This window comes from Rhinopithecus bieti, unplaced genomic scaffold (assembly GCF_001698545.2).
Source record: "Rhinopithecus bieti isolate Rb0 unplaced genomic scaffold, ASM169854v2 scaffold_57691, whole genome shotgun sequence".
NCBI lineage: Eukaryota > Metazoa > Chordata > Mammalia > Primates > Cercopithecidae > Rhinopithecus > Rhinopithecus bieti.
Genome location: NW_016824383.1, coordinates 3363124 through 3378894, shown reverse-complemented (window position 1 = coordinate 3378894; position 15771 = coordinate 3363124). Strand labels below are relative to the sequence as shown.

The following is a 15771-nucleotide window of genomic DNA, read 5'->3' as shown; positions in this document are numbered from 1 at the left end:
AAAAATACTGTAAAAAAAAAAAAAAAAAAAAAAAAAAAAAAATAATAATAATAATAATAATAATAATAATAATAATAATAAAGGGGAATAACCAGGACGCAAGCTTGTCTCTTTTGGCCTGGAACCTAGAAAACAGAAAAAAAGCCTTTCTCTGAGAATTCAAAATTGTGGGCCTGCCATCATATAGATTTAGGGTAAATCCATGTCTGGATGGCCTGGAAACGCCCAAGCTTTGAAACAGTTCTCATGCTTCCGAGTCATCCAGCAAAGGGAAAGCGGACTCTCTGGAGGAGCATTCCTGAAACTAATGGGGCATTTCTGCAAATAAAGCCCCACCGAATGTAAGCTGACAGATCAACACATACCAAATAGATACATTCCCCTGCTAGATGGTCAACAGAAGAAAAGAAGATGAGAAAACAATCACTGGAAGGTTGAAACTGCTTGAGAGTATTAATCCTAATGTACTCAGACAAATCCCCACATTCTGAAATGAAGAGGCAGGGACCACAGGGCCTACACATCCTGCCATCACTAGGTCCCTCCCAAAGTACAAAATCAAGAAAAACTTAAAAAAAAGTGCATCTAAGTCTTTGTAACTGAATACATAAATTATGTATTCAGTTACAATTAAATCATATTTTTAATAGAGAAATAATGAAAGAAGTTTCTACTAAAGTTTAAAACTAGCTAGAATTTATCTCCTCACATCAACCTGCATCCTAGTTTTCTTTTTTTTTTAATCAGTTTTTTTTCCTTTTTAAAAAATTTCACTTACTTACTCTTCTGTGTTGACTAACAGGAAGCTCAGAGCAAATTTAGGACTCAATTGCCAAGAACTATTTTATCCCAGGCTCTTTAACTTTCCAAAACCTTAATTTTTTTTAGATTCAAATTATCCTACTCTATGTGTGTTTTACTATTGTTCTTGGTCCAAAATAATTTTTATAAGTAGAGACAGGGAATATATCACGAATAAGACATCTTAATGAAAATGTAATATTTTCATACTTAAAACTGAATTCCTCCTTTGTTTAGTTTCAACATTCATTCAACATATATTAATTAACCATCTATGCACAAGGTACTCTGCTAAGTGCTCTGCATGAAATAAATCTGTATAGGTCAAAAAGGGGGCATGGAATATTTGCACACACAGTTGCATACACAATGCAAGATACCAAATGTTATATAAGAAGAACCAACACTACAAAAGTACATAGGAAGGAAGGATCTTTCTGTCTATTAAGAAGCAAGGGCATTTTCAGATTTTTTTAAAAAATTTTCCTCTTTATTTAAACATAAGATACATTTATAGCATGCAAGTTAACTGAAAATTAAATGGTGTCATCCCAGACCAAGCATTTGTGAATGTATCCTCAAGCACTGAAAATAAACCAACATATTTGACAGGTGGACTCAGACTCTTCTGTTACCTCATATCAAATGGAGTTAAACACAAATTGAGTAGAATTTTTAAGGTGAAAAACTGTCATCTTTTGGACACACAAAAAAGTTGTCTCACACATCAACTATTACATTCCTTGGCTGATAAAAGGATACATCTTGAAAATTAACATAACTATATTTTACTATCTGGGACAAACCCTGTGGTAATTGCTATATAAGTCAGAAAAGAATGCTGTTTATATATCTGACTACTTTAAATATATTCATGATTTTTTTTACATTATTTATTTTATAACCAAACTTCTTGTTTTCACTCATTACTTTCTTTCTTTTTTTTTTTTTTGAGACGGAGTCTTGCTCTGTTGCCCAGGCTGGAGTGCAGTGGCATGATCTCTGCTCACTGCAACCTCTGCCTCCCGGGTTCAAGCGATTCTCCTGCCTCAGCCTCCTGAGTAGCTGGGATTATAGGTGCTGCCACCACACCCGGCTAATTTTTTTGTATTTTTAGTAGAGACGGGGTTTCACCATGTTGGCCAGGCTGGTCTCAAACTCCTGACCTCAGGTGATCCACTCGCCTCAGCTTCCCAAAATGCTAGGATTATAGGCGTGAGCCACCGCGCCTGGCCTAATTTATGTAAAATAAAAAATATATTGATAATTAAACCACACATAATCTCATTTAGTATATCCTTAGAAATTCCTGGCTTTAGAACTTCTCTGAAACAAAAGCTTATTTCTCCTATTACAGGAATCTCAAAAAATATTTTAATGGCATAAAAGATNGGCCTAATTTATGTAAAATAAAAAATATATTGATAATTAAACCACACATAATCTCATTTAGTATATCCTTAGAAATTCCTGGCTTTAGAACTTCTCTGAAACAAAAAGCTTATTTCTCCTATTACAGGAATCTCAAAAAATATTTTAATGGCATAAAAGATAATTCAAATAAAAGCTTTATTATACAAAAAAAGAATCTTTATTTTCTGATTAATACCAGTCTGTCTAGAATAATAACAATTATCATTAAGCTATGTGAATATCAGAATTACTTAAGTTATTCTATTATTTAATATTTTTCCTTTCTTTCTGAAGGCAAAGGTACTTGATAGTGAACTGGGAGTGGCAAGGAGTAGATATTTGTTGCAACAGAGGATAGTAATAAGAAGAAATGAACATAAATTGATATAATAGGAGCATTTAGAATATGACTTATATTAACTGCTATGAGACTTGGGCCATGAGCCAGAGGAGATGGCACAGTCTTCTTTTTAAAATTATATTTAAAAAAATGTTTGGAACTCAGACCAATCTATACATAGAGTGACAAATAATTAACTCTAATAGCTCTTCCTTCTTTCTAGTTATACTGAATTGATACAGTTTTGGAATCTGTCTAGATTTATGTAAATACAGACTTAAGCTTCTACTCACCGAACTTTCAACTGTATCAGAAGCATTATCTTCCACAAAATACATTCCACATTTACCTGCAAAAAGTAATTGGATATAAGGGTTTTAAAATGTATGTGCACACTACTATTCATGGTTTAATGCATGGTCTCTGGAGTCCTTTGGTCTGAATTTGAATCTCACTACCTAGACACAGTTCCTAGCACTCAATAAATATTTTTGAATAGTATCCATGAAGTCCTGGGCAAGTTGCTTTACCTCTTTGTGTCTTAATTTCTTTATTTAAAAAAAAAAAAAAGGTTGCAGGAAGCTCTATTTCACTGAGCTACTATGGGAATCAAATTAGACTATATGCAAAATGCTTATGTGCTCAGTGCTAAATAAATGTTGGCTATTTATTATTACCATTACTCTTACATTACAAGGATATTGATTTGCTTTATTTTGTTACACACTAATTGAAGTCAAGTGGTAAACCAAATTATCTAGCAAAAGGAAAATCCTTAATTATTTTGCAGACTGAGACACTCAATAGGGTAGAGTAGGCCCTAAACATAGCCCCCAACTTTTTCCTGTTTCATAGGCTGGCTGTTGCTAACCCATGTCCCTACATCGCGTTTTAAAATGTTGGGAACTTCTCTGAGGTTCTGTCCCCTGCATGCTCATCACCCTTGAGTACTGAGTGGACTCTGAAGTAGTGGCACGGCTAGCTCAGAGAAGGGTACTGCCTCCATCCTTGTGAAGGTGGGGCTCAGTGCCACCAGGCTTGAAGCTCCACATCTTGGACCTTGGAGACTGTAGCTTACAACATTCATTCTCAAATTTTAAGGTACATCAAATCACTGGATAGCTCATCAGAACATAGACTGCTGGGTCCCACCCTCAGAATTTCAGATGCATCAAGTCTGGACTGAGGCGTGAGAACGTGCAATTCTAAGAAGCTCCCATGAGATGCTGATGCTACTAATTCAGAGTTCTCACACTTTGAGAACCTAGCCTACAGCATACAAATTGGTTCTTTAAGGGAATAGAGACCAAGTGGTATAACTGTTTTCCTTCATACTTTGAGAATAAAATTTCCAACCAAATGTAACTATATAGGTATCCATGGACTAACAATCTTGGCCTTTCTCTCAGAAGTACAATAGAGAATATAAATTATGAACAATCTTAAAGTAGACATATTTCTTATGGACAGTTATATCTAATAAAATAGTAGGTAAGTATACCAATAATTTTTCACTTCAAAAAATCTAAATTTGCATATAATAAAAGAAATGGTTAAATATAAAATTGCATATTCATGAAGAAACTTAATTTTATAAAAATTAAAATGCTATTCATGTGCTTTTCAGAACATAAGATATCATTTCTACACATTCATGAGTCATATGCAATCACATATAATGTTAAGACAAACTAGCCTATATGATACTACAGAAAGTTTATCCAATTTAATGGCATGGTGTCAAAAAAACACTTTAAATAACCTAAGAATAAATAAGGCAGGGTGAATATGTGCAAAATTCTTCAAAATTTGACTTACCTAATAACAATTCACCAGCTGTCTCTCTAGATGGTGCAACACTGATACATCTTCGATTTACTCTGTCAAAACATATTTAAAATTACTATGACTAAATGCTTTGACCAATTTCAGAGAGTATATGCTTTATTTTACCTAGTAAAAGATTTCTGCAAAGCAGACTAGATAGAGCTCCAATAGCATGAGGTATCTTGTCGAAACCCACATGAAAATATTAGCTCCTTTTTTAACATTCTAGTTGAAGAGAAATGACTGAAACGCCTAGAAAAGGCTAATAATCCCTATAACCTGTAGATAGAATATAGAAATTAAGTTATTTAAAAGATATATCAATATTTTATATTTTCTAGTAAGCAAACATTGTTTCACACCTCTGATACTTCAAATACATTTAAAAAAAAAAAGCCTAGTATTCTAAGAAAAACAAGATTTGGAATCAGAAAGTTCCTTTGTGTTCTTAGCCAATCATCTTTGCATCTCAGGTTTTTATCTATGAAATCGGTATAACAACCACAATAACTGCAAAGATAATACTATCAATAATATATAATAACATACTTAATACTCAACAATGCTATGGTACCTATTATTATTTCTTCATTTAATAGATGAGGTAACTGAGACAGACAGCTTAAGTAATTTGCCTAAGATTAAAGAGCTAGTAAGAGCAGGAACTGGAATCTGAACCTTTAATCACTACATTATATTGCCTCTTGATGATACCACCGGCAGCTCTATCTACTTTACAGAGATGTTAAACAGTCAATTACAAAATATGTGTGTGTGTGTGTACATGTATATGTGTGTGTCTGTATGTGTGCGTGTGTATGTGTGTGTATATACATGTATACTAACAAGGGCCAGAACATGATGACTGAAATCCCATGAACCCTTGCTATCAGAAATGTCATTTCCTTTTAGATTTTGGCCATATAACCTTGTCCTCCCTTGAGCCTTTCCTGTTTAGGATTTTTCTGAAAATGATGGCATTATCTGAAATAAATATTACATAAACACTACAATAAACTGTTGTATATTCATGAAAGAGTGAAGGTCTATGGATTCAAAATTACCTTATAGATTCACTTGCAGCTTTGTCTTTGACAGTAGAAGAGAAAGAAGAATGAGTTTTGTCTTCAAATAGGTAAGAGAGTGGTGGTTTGACAACATCTGTTGAGGAGAAAAGTAAACATTATCTTTATCTAATGACCATAGTTCTCTGCTATATTTATATGTTGAGTTAAGAAGCCACTATTACCTTCTGATTTTTGTCTATCCCTAAGGAGATACTTATTTGGAATAGTTAAATAACATCTCTGTAAACGTCTCCTTTCTCGATTTGGTCCTTCTGTTGGATCCAACTGCCATGAAGTTGGATAGTAGACGGGGTCACACCATACTGCTCTGCAAATAAAAAGATTAAAGGGTGTTTTAAGTGATCATTCAGGACTTGTAGCTATAAAAAAATCATTATAGAGACTGAATAAGTCACAACTGATCTGTTCATTTTAAAACTCCAAATATTTATACATTTGATCAGGGAATGTATATATAAGCACAAGTAATAAAATCTGTCTTTTTGCTCCTGAATCCCAGTCTCCCAGTTCCTCGCTTAAAGGCAAGATCTGCTTCCAGTTTCTTTCAACTATTAAATTTTTAAAAAGATATATAATGAGACTACTATGAACACTTTAGTAATATAACATGCTGCATTTAATATGGTTAGATAAAATTTTTTTCCAAATTAATTTTAACATTTCCCATTTTGCCTACTTTTTTTTTTTTTTGAGATGGAGTCTGGCTCTGTCGCCCAGGCTGGAGTGCTGTGGCACAATCTTGGCTCACTGTAACTTCTGCCTCTTAGGCTCAAGCGATTCTCCTGCCTCAGCCTCCCAAGTAGCTGGGATTACAGGCTCCCACCATGCCCGGCTAATTTTTGTATTTTTTTTAGTAGAGATGGGGTTTCATCATGTCGGCCAGGCTTGTCTCAAACTCCTAGCCTCAAGTGATCCACCCACCTGGGCCTCCCAAAGTGTTGGGATTACAGGCATGAGCCACCTCACCTGGCCTCATTTTGCCTACTCTCTAATGAAACAAATAAAATCAGTTTCTTTCTGTGGTATGAATCACATTTTAAAAAAGATTTTAAAATAAATTTATATCTTAGATGAAATAAGACAGGAAAACATATTAAATACAATTTTAGAAATNCCTTATTCATACCCTAAACATACCAAAATACTGGTAGTGGTTGTTGTCTTTTTTTAAAAAAACATGCATCTGTTTTTAATTTGTAGTTATGATCATTATGATCATTTTTCTATAATTTGCCTTATTTTACAGAAACAGTATTATCTTTATCTCATTATTTTGAATGGCTGCCCAATATGAAGGTAGATGCACTGTGATGTATTTAACCATATTACTGCTAATATATAACTTGTTTCTAATTCATTCACTAGCATAAATAACGCAGAGATGAAAACTTTTCTTTTCTTTTTCTTTTTCTTTTTTGACAGGGTCTCACTCTGTTGCCCAAGCCAAGGTGCAGTGGCATATTCACAGCTCACTGTAGCCTTGAACTCCTGGGCTCAAGTGATCCTCCTGCCTCAGCCTCCCAAAGTCCTAGACTACAGGTGTGAGCCACTGTGCCTGGCCTGCCTTCCATATTTTGAATATTTTCCTTAGGACAGAATCACTAAAATAGGATAACTGAAGCTAGAAGTAAAACGTTTTTAGGATTACTAATATATATTGTCAAAATGTACAATGTCACCAAAGTTCTGAGTAAGGACAGCTAATATCCTGCTGTGAATATTAGCAGCCAAAATTTTTTTTAACATAAAAAGTAAGATGTGGTATCTAAAGGTTCTAGAAAACCAAATTAGCCTCTAGCAATACTGAATATTTTCCCATGTGTTTGGTAATTCAATTTGTCTTATGTGAGGAATGTGTTCATGCCTTTTGCTCATTTGAACTTCTGGGATCATAATATTTTACTTTAGAATCTGTATACATTTTCAAACAATAAAATAACTCTTTATTTGCTGAAAATATATTTCCAGGCTTTTTTGTTGTTGTTATGTTTGTTAAACACACTGGAAAAAATTAAGGTTAAAATCCATTGATATATTTGCAGTTTCTTCTATTGCATTTGAACTTAGAAAGTCATCTATCCTTCAAAGAGCTGACAAATATCCTACTATCTTCTACTTTATAAACTTTTTGAGTAATTCTTTTAACCATTTGGAATTTACTTTAGTGTCTAATATTTAGTGTATTTTAGTACACCAAAGTCATATGAATCAGTTATCTTAACCAAATTTAGAGAATAATACCTAATTTCCCTCTTTTGCCCTCTTTTGTTATTTGTAATACATATTTTAAACTAGTTAGAAAATATATTTTCTCAATCATCCTGTTTCAGTGATTTCTCTATTCTTTTACAAAGACTATATTTTAAAATTAAGCCAATTTTACTATCTAGACGAGCTAATGAGCCTCTCATTACTTTTCTTCCCCAGAATTAAAAAAAACTCGTATGATTATTCTTTAAGATGAAAAAAATCACAAATGATTAAACAAAAAAACATTTAATGAAATGATTTGATGTTCTGGAATACAAATTCAGTTTAACATCAACATCTTAAATCTTCATGGAAGACCATTTTAACCGTCCTCCCGCAGCTTACCTATCATGTGTCAGTTGCTGAATAAGTTCCTGCCAGTGTCTGCTGGCACTCAAATCTACTTTATACATTCCTCTAATATGCTGGATCACCTTTTTTCTCTCAATTCCTTGGGAGAGAGACACTGCCTGGGTGATATCTGCAGCTATTTTAGATATATCCTTTGATTTTGAATCCAGACGCTGAAAGAGACTAAATAATAAGATTGTCCATAGTTAAGAATACATGGAATGTATTTATCAAAATATGATACTTTAAAACTAAAAGTATACGTGAAATCTAATAGATTCCTAAAAGACATGCCTTTGGAACATACAAAATCTTACCTTTGCTGATTATTATTAACCGTTTTCTGCCAAGCAGCTTTATTCACTCCTTCTTCAGTTTCATATTTCTTTTGTTCCTGAAATATTTAGATAATATACTATATAAAATTTATTATTTCTCACCTAACACTGGCACAGAGCCCAACAAATTCATTTTAAAACCCAGTTAACAAAGGAAAAATGATTGTCCCTAGGAGACCAGAATATTAAAATAAATGAACCATCTAAACAATGTTATAATGTTTTAATTCTGTGTCTATACAATTTAGGTCACATAAATTAGAGTAGAATGGTTAACCAGGGTTGCTAAACCTGATGAGTTTACATAGTCGCTTGCCTCCTTACTCTGCTTTTTCATTAAAGAACCTCTAACTCAAGGTATGTTTCAGCTTGCTTGTCACTTTAAAAGTCTTCCCTCCACTGAAGGCTAATGATAATGGATACTGATGACCACAGAGAACAAAGTGCTCCTTAAAATAAGCCTATTTTTTTCTCTCATAGAAAAAAGCAATACAGTATATAGAAAAATAAAACAAAATCATCACTTCAAGTTCATCATCAATGATACTCTGTTCTTAAAAAAGTAATGTCAATCATTCTTTATCTACGATGGAATCTCCTAAGAAAGTACTATGGTTTCATTGACTCACCTCTTTGATCATTTTAATAAGGTCTGCTTTTGTTGATGCACTGGGAGGGATGCACTTGTGACCACATAACTTCAAAGCATTCATAAGCAGTTCTGCTGTGTCTAGCTCTTCTTCAGTCAATTCATCTTGGTGATTATGTATCAACTCTGACAAATACAAAACTAACTTGGCTCCATGCTTTAAAAAAAGTAATAATTTTTTAGTCATTCAGAATTTTAATTCTTACATTTAAATTACTTAATAGTAATTACATTATATTGCTAGATTTATTTGGTTGCATCTGATTTGAATAAAGCACCTACAAAAGACATTCTGAGGATAATTACAAAAATCTGATTACGCACTGAATATTTGATGACAGAGGATTAATGCTAATTTTGTTAGATGTAACAATGTTGTTATGGTTACACAGGAAAATATTTTAAAAAAAGAATTTAGAGGTAAAATATCATAATTTCCACATATATGTTAAAATAGTTCAGAAAAAGAAGAAATAATGTCAATATAATAAATATAGTAACTGTTAAATCTAGGTGATCATTCCATGGTATTTATTATACTATTCTTTCTACTCTCTGTATGTTTGAAATTTTTTCTTATAAACTATATTTTAAAAAGCAAGCAAGCTTGCCAGATAGCTTTTGGGAAAAGAATTTTGGAAAGGACTTGCTAAAGGAATACAGGAAATAAAGTGGGATAAAGGAAGATAATTTTTAGTTTTTCTCACAGAAAAACTGAACTAGAAGAGAAAGAAAGCTTCCTTTAGACCTTAAAACTTATTTACTCTTCTTCCTTTGATTTCTGCCTAGTAGAAGAGAAGTTGGTGAAATTTCTAGAACTAAAACCTATCTTTAGCTTGTAAGCATTCACTACTCCCTAGGACAAAAGGTGAAAAACTCTCAAACTGGTGAGACCTACACAGACAGTTCTATGTGTATATCCATGGAAGAGTTGTTTTAGCCAATCTTTTATTAACAGGCCCTAAAACCAAAATTTACAGTGTTACTTAAGATAATGACAATTGTCCTTTGCAGCACAAACCGAAACCAAATGTTGATTCATGACTTTTTAAGTGGCCCTTACATGCTGTAGATATTACACCTGACTTTAATGTGTACAGCATGTATTATGTAGACAATAATTTTGCCAACAAGTTAAACATACATATTTTACTTTAAAAATCAGCACTGACACAAATATCGCTGTATTTAGTTTTATGACATTTTTAACTGTGAATAGTATTAAATGTCAGAAAATGGATCTGGAAATGATTACATTTTGGGTGATATTTAAATTATCATGCTGAATCATATCATGTCACTTCCCAAAAACAAAAGATGAACATATGCAATAGTGAAAATAGCACAGCTCATTTTAATGCAACATTTTAAATTAGTCAGAGACAGCTGCTACCTGACCAAAAGAGAAAAATGAACAGAAGCTCTGTGAGTAAAAGACCCAAAGAGTTGGCAAATAAATAAAATGGTAAATGACTAGAAGATTTTCCTAAGTGTGTCTTAAAAGTAATGTTCTTGATATAACTTTAAAAATATTTCAGTTTAGCATTCAGTGATACTCTAAAATTATCTTGAAAACTATCAGAAATGTTTTATTCATTGTGAATATCTAAAGAAACACATGATTTTCTTAAACACTGAAGTTGTTTCTAATATCTCATTTTAATATCCTCTGATCACTTACGATTATCATTTCAGGGACTATAAAAGTTGTCATTTTTTTGGAACAGATACCAAAAAAATCTTATTTTCGGCCCTTAAAAAACTGATTTAAGGAACTGAATCTGTTAAACATGAATCCTTAGAAAATAATAAAGTGCTAAAATATGTAAAATATTTCTTTTCAAAGAAGGTTCTAAGAAGGAAGAGTTGTGAGTGGACTACAGAAAGGGAGAAAGGTTTTGAAGAAGGTATAGAGTGATCTGGGTCATGGCCAAATGAAAGGATAGAATAGGGAAATGGATAGACAAAGGAGAGAAAGGTGTTCTGTGCTGGTGGACAGTATGAATAAAACAGCATGACAGTAAAAATAAACAGGATGTGAAGAGGTTGCAAGACACAAAGATATGATTATCTTGAAAAGAAGAGGGTCAGCAGGCTGGAGTGTTAATCAGAATCAAGTTGCGACGGCAGAAAAGAAGTCTGAGGCTTAAAAAACCCAGGCAGATTCCAAATGAAACACAAATTAAATGTATGCAGCTGTGAAAAGGCATAAAGATCACTCTACCCTACTATGTAATAATGATCTCTAGGATATATTAAGTGAAGAAAGTAAGGTGCAGAAGAGTGTGTATACTTTGCTATCTTTCTTCGTGTTATGAAGTAGGGGAGAGAATATTTACATGTGTAAATACATGTATACATAGATTTGCCTGTATCTTCAACAGAAAAAAAAGTCAGTTACCTACACAGTGTGGGAAAGAATATGAGGAGAAGAAAGGGATAAAAGCTAGAACCTCTCTGAATGTGCTGTTTCACAATGTTGCTTTTAGAACCATGTAGACATTTCACATGATTAAAAACAAAATTAAGCAAACAAACAAAACCTCAAAGGAATCCCAAAAAATTATAAAACAAACTGGAAAAAAAAGCCTACCTACGTACCTACTTAATTGGTTGAAGTTGGCAGCCTGACCAAATGAAGTAAACTATTTAAGTGCTTTTATAATACAGTATTTTCACTGTATATAACCATAACAGTATGCTAAGAACAAAAAGAACCACAAAGACATCTTGAACTGCACTCAGCAGGATTGTTATTAGTGATCATGTTGGTCATCTTATTTTGAAAATGTTACATATGTAGAAAGACAAAGCAAATAAGTGATTATGTTAATGTCGGGAACCAAGATATCAACATTAATAAGAAATACAAATAAAAAAATCCAAGAAAAAGTGAAAGCGTCAGTATAAACTCATGACTTCTTTGTCTTTCTAAAAAAAATACATATTCCCTAGCTTTGTCCACTAAAAAGCCTGAGAAGAAACGACAACCCAGTAGAAATAAACATACCTAGTCCTTAGATTTGTAGTCTCTAAATGCTATCATCTCCTTAAAAGGAAATAAGGGCTTCTTGGGAGGGAAGTTGGGTTCTAGGTTTGGGGAAGGAATTGTATAAGGTGGGCCTGGGACATTCTTCTGTGCCAGAAAACAAGGAAGTTTAATCTTACTAACTTGTTAAAATGAAAAAGGCCATGTCAACCCAACAACTTGAATCTACAGAGGTGTTAATTTTAATATCAAATCAAATAATGACTGCAATAGACTAAAACACATAACATTTATTTTAAAATACCTGAGTTCCTAATGATACTCCAAAATAAAACAAATACAAAATTAGAGGCCACTAGGGGCATGAACTCATCATTCTAAAAATTAATACACAGGGAAGGAAACAGCATTTATCCTGCCTTTCCTTGACTGACTGTACTTAAAGGCAGCCAAGGTCCTGGAGCCGCCGCCCAAGAGTCGGGATCTCACTGCCACGTGCCCGGACACCCGCCGGACACGCATTCCCGACTCTTTTTGTTTCCAAGTCCAATATGGAAACTCTCGAGGATCAGCCGATTCGTAATCTTCTAAAGGAAGAACAGATTCCCCAGAATAAGATTACCGTTGTTGGGGTTGGTGCTGTTGGCACGGCTTTTGCCATCAGTATCTTAATGAAGGACTTGGCAGGTGTACTTGCTCTTGTTGATGTCATAGAAGACAAATTGAAGGCCGAGATGATGGATCTCCATCATGGCAGCCTTTTCCTTAGAACATCAAAAGTTGTCTCTGGCAAAGACTATATGTAACTGCAAACTCCAAGTTGGTCATTATCACAGCTGAGGCACGTCAGCAAGAGGGAGAAAGCCGTCTTAATTTGGTCCAGTGTAATGTGAACTTCTTTAAATTCATCATTTCTAATGCTGTAAAATACAGCCCGAATTGCAAGTTGCTTATTGTTTCAAATCCAGTGGATATCTTTGACCTATTGTGGCTCGGAAGATAAGTGGCTTTCCCAAAAACCGTGTTATTGGAAGTGGCTGCAATCTGGGCTCAGCCCAATTCCGTTACCCAGTGGGGGAAAGGCTGGGAGTTCACCCATTAAGCTGTCGTGGGTAGGGTCCTTGGGGAACATGGAGATTCTAGTGTGCCTCTATGGAGCAGAGTGAATGTTACTGGTGTCTCCCTCAAGACTCTGCACCCAGATTTAGGGACTGATATAGATAAGGAACAGTGGAAAGAGGTTCACAAGCAGGTGGCTGAGAGTGCTTACGAGGTGATCAAACTCAAAGGCTACCCATCGTGGGCCACTGGACTCTCTGTGGCAGATTCGGCAGACAGTATAATGAAGAATCTTGGGTGGGTGCACCCAATTTCCACCGTGATTAAGGATCTCTACGGAATAAAGGATGATGTCTTCCTTAGTGTTCCTTGCATCTTGGGACAGAACGGAATCTCAGACCCTGTGAAGGTGACTCTGACTCCTAAGGGGCTGTTTGAAGAAGAGTGCAGTTCCACTTTGGGGGAGACAAAAAGAGCTGCAATTTTAAAGTCTTCTGATGGCATACCATTTCACTGTCTAGGCTACAACAGGATTTTAGTTGGAGGTTGTGCATATTGTCCTTTTTATCTGATCTGTGATTAAAGCTGTAATGTTAAGACAGACTGGGAAAAACGTCAGTTCCTAAAGTTAGAAATAGGAATGGTTTGTAAAATCCTATAGCTATATTCTGTAGGTACTATATCCTGTGGGTAGCTATATCCTATACTACCATCCTATAGGCTGGATGGTACTAATCTTGTGTAGTCCTAAACTGGTTGGTGTGAAATAGTTCTGCCACCTCTGAGGCACCACTGCCAATGCTGCACATGCTGCAGTTGCCCCTTGAGCCAGATGGATGTTTACCGTGTGTTATATAAATAACTTCCTGGCTCCTTCACTGAACATGCCTGGTCCAACGTTTTTTCCCAATCAGTCACATCCTGGATCCAGTGTATAAATCCAACATTGCATGTATGGTGCATAATTGTTCCAAAGAATCTTATTTTGTGAACTATATATGTATCAGTAGTGTACATTATCATATTACGTAAAGATATCTACATATAAACAATGCAACCAACTATCCAAGTGTCATACTAACTAAAACCCACAATAAATCTCGTACAGTGAAAAAAAAAGGAAAAAAAAGGCAGCCAAATACTTGACAAGGGAAAGTTCTTCCCTATAGAAAAGTCAGAGCTTATAGATGTTGATGGAATGAGAGGCTTAGAGATATCACTATTTTGTAACTCTTTAATGAAAAAGTGGATCTTGGCAATTATCATCAGTGGTTGCTAAAACTATTAGGTTAAAGACAATATCCCCAGTCTTCGTGGGTGAATAAACAACTGGCCTTGGTGATGAAATGGATTGACAGAGAGAAGAAAAAGTCAACGACAACAACAGTTAAAAATTTCAAGCTGAAATTCAATAATGACTGACAGACATGAAGTAGTGGGAAGACATGCCAGACATGAAGCAGTGGGGAAGGGAAGATGTATGAGAAAAAGTGGACTGTTAACACCGCAGTTGAATTTTGATGGATAGCAACTTTGCTGAGTATAAAGGAAAGAAAAAAACACCATTTCAAATTCTCACAGAAGGAAAATACAGGCTAAATATGCTTCTGTCTTGGGAAAAGGAAGACAGTGCCCTCAGTGTACTTGAAAGTGTGTTAATACTGGAAAAATCACCTAAAAGTATCCCTTCCAATAGTTTTGACTCCTAATATGATATGAGTTTTCCATGTATTAAAGGGGATACCTATCCTTTTTAATATACCCTCTCTCATCTCTATTGAGGTATAACTTACATATAATAAAGCATACATATATTAAGTGTTTCTATGAGTTTTGACAATTGCATACATCCACTTAACCACTACTCAAAATAAGATCTTATTTTTATCACCCCAGAAAGTTCCCTTAACCCTCTTTCCAGTCAATTCCCTTTCTCACCATCCCCCTTCCACAGAGACAACTACTGTCCTGAATTCTATCGTCATATCTTGGTTTTGCTTGTTCTTTCAGATGAACAGAATCACAGATTGTACTCCTTTGTGTTTGGCTGTCCCTTTCCCCGCTCAATGTTTCTGAGATTCATCCATAATGGTAGGTGTATCAGTAGTGTGTTCCTTTTTAGAGCTGTATAATAGTCTATACAGTGCTGTAGAACAGTCTATATAGATTTCTCTCTACAGGTAAAAAGAAATCACAATTTGTTTGTACATTCTTCTGTTGGTGAGCATTTGAATATTTCTAGTTTTTGGTCATTATGAAAAAAGGCTGCGATGGATATTCTTAAACAAGTCTTTCAATGAACATATGCTTTAATTTCTCTTTTAGGTAAATATCTAAAAATGGAGTAACATGGTCACAAGTTAAATATATGTTTAGGCCGGGCATGGTGGCTCAAGCCTGTAATCCCAGCACTTTGGGAGGCCGAGATGGGCGGATCACGAGGTCAGGAGATCCAGACCATCCTGGCTAACTCGGTGAAACCCCGTCTCTACTAAAAAATACAAAAAACTAGCTGGGCGAGGTGGCAGGCGCCTGTAGTCCCAACTACTCGGGAGGCTGAGGCAGGAGAATGGCGTGAACCCGGGAGGCGGAGCTTGCAGTCAGCTGAGATCCGGCCACTGCAGCCTGGGTGACAGAGCGAGACTGTCTCCAAAAATATATATTAT

At 34.8% G+C, this 15771-nt stretch overlaps 1 protein-coding gene and 1 pseudogene across 1 annotated transcript in view; one reads left to right on the top strand and one right to left on the bottom strand.

Annotated features, from left to right (window-relative positions):
• The window catches only part of LYST (lysosomal trafficking regulator), a 212151-nt gene that overhangs the window by 63211 nt on the left and 133169 nt on the right, over positions 1-15771 (bottom strand). The window contains 7 exon segments of the mRNA XM_017862282.1: positions 2848-2903; positions 4373-4434; positions 5446-5542; positions 5631-5776; positions 8065-8253; positions 8388-8464; positions 9038-9214. Of these exon segments, the coding sequence (XP_017717771.1) occupies positions 2848-2903; positions 4373-4434; positions 5446-5542; positions 5631-5776; positions 8065-8253; positions 8388-8464; positions 9038-9214 (804 nt within the window).
• Positions 12598-13876, top strand: LOC108522220 (L-lactate dehydrogenase A chain-like; annotated as a pseudogene).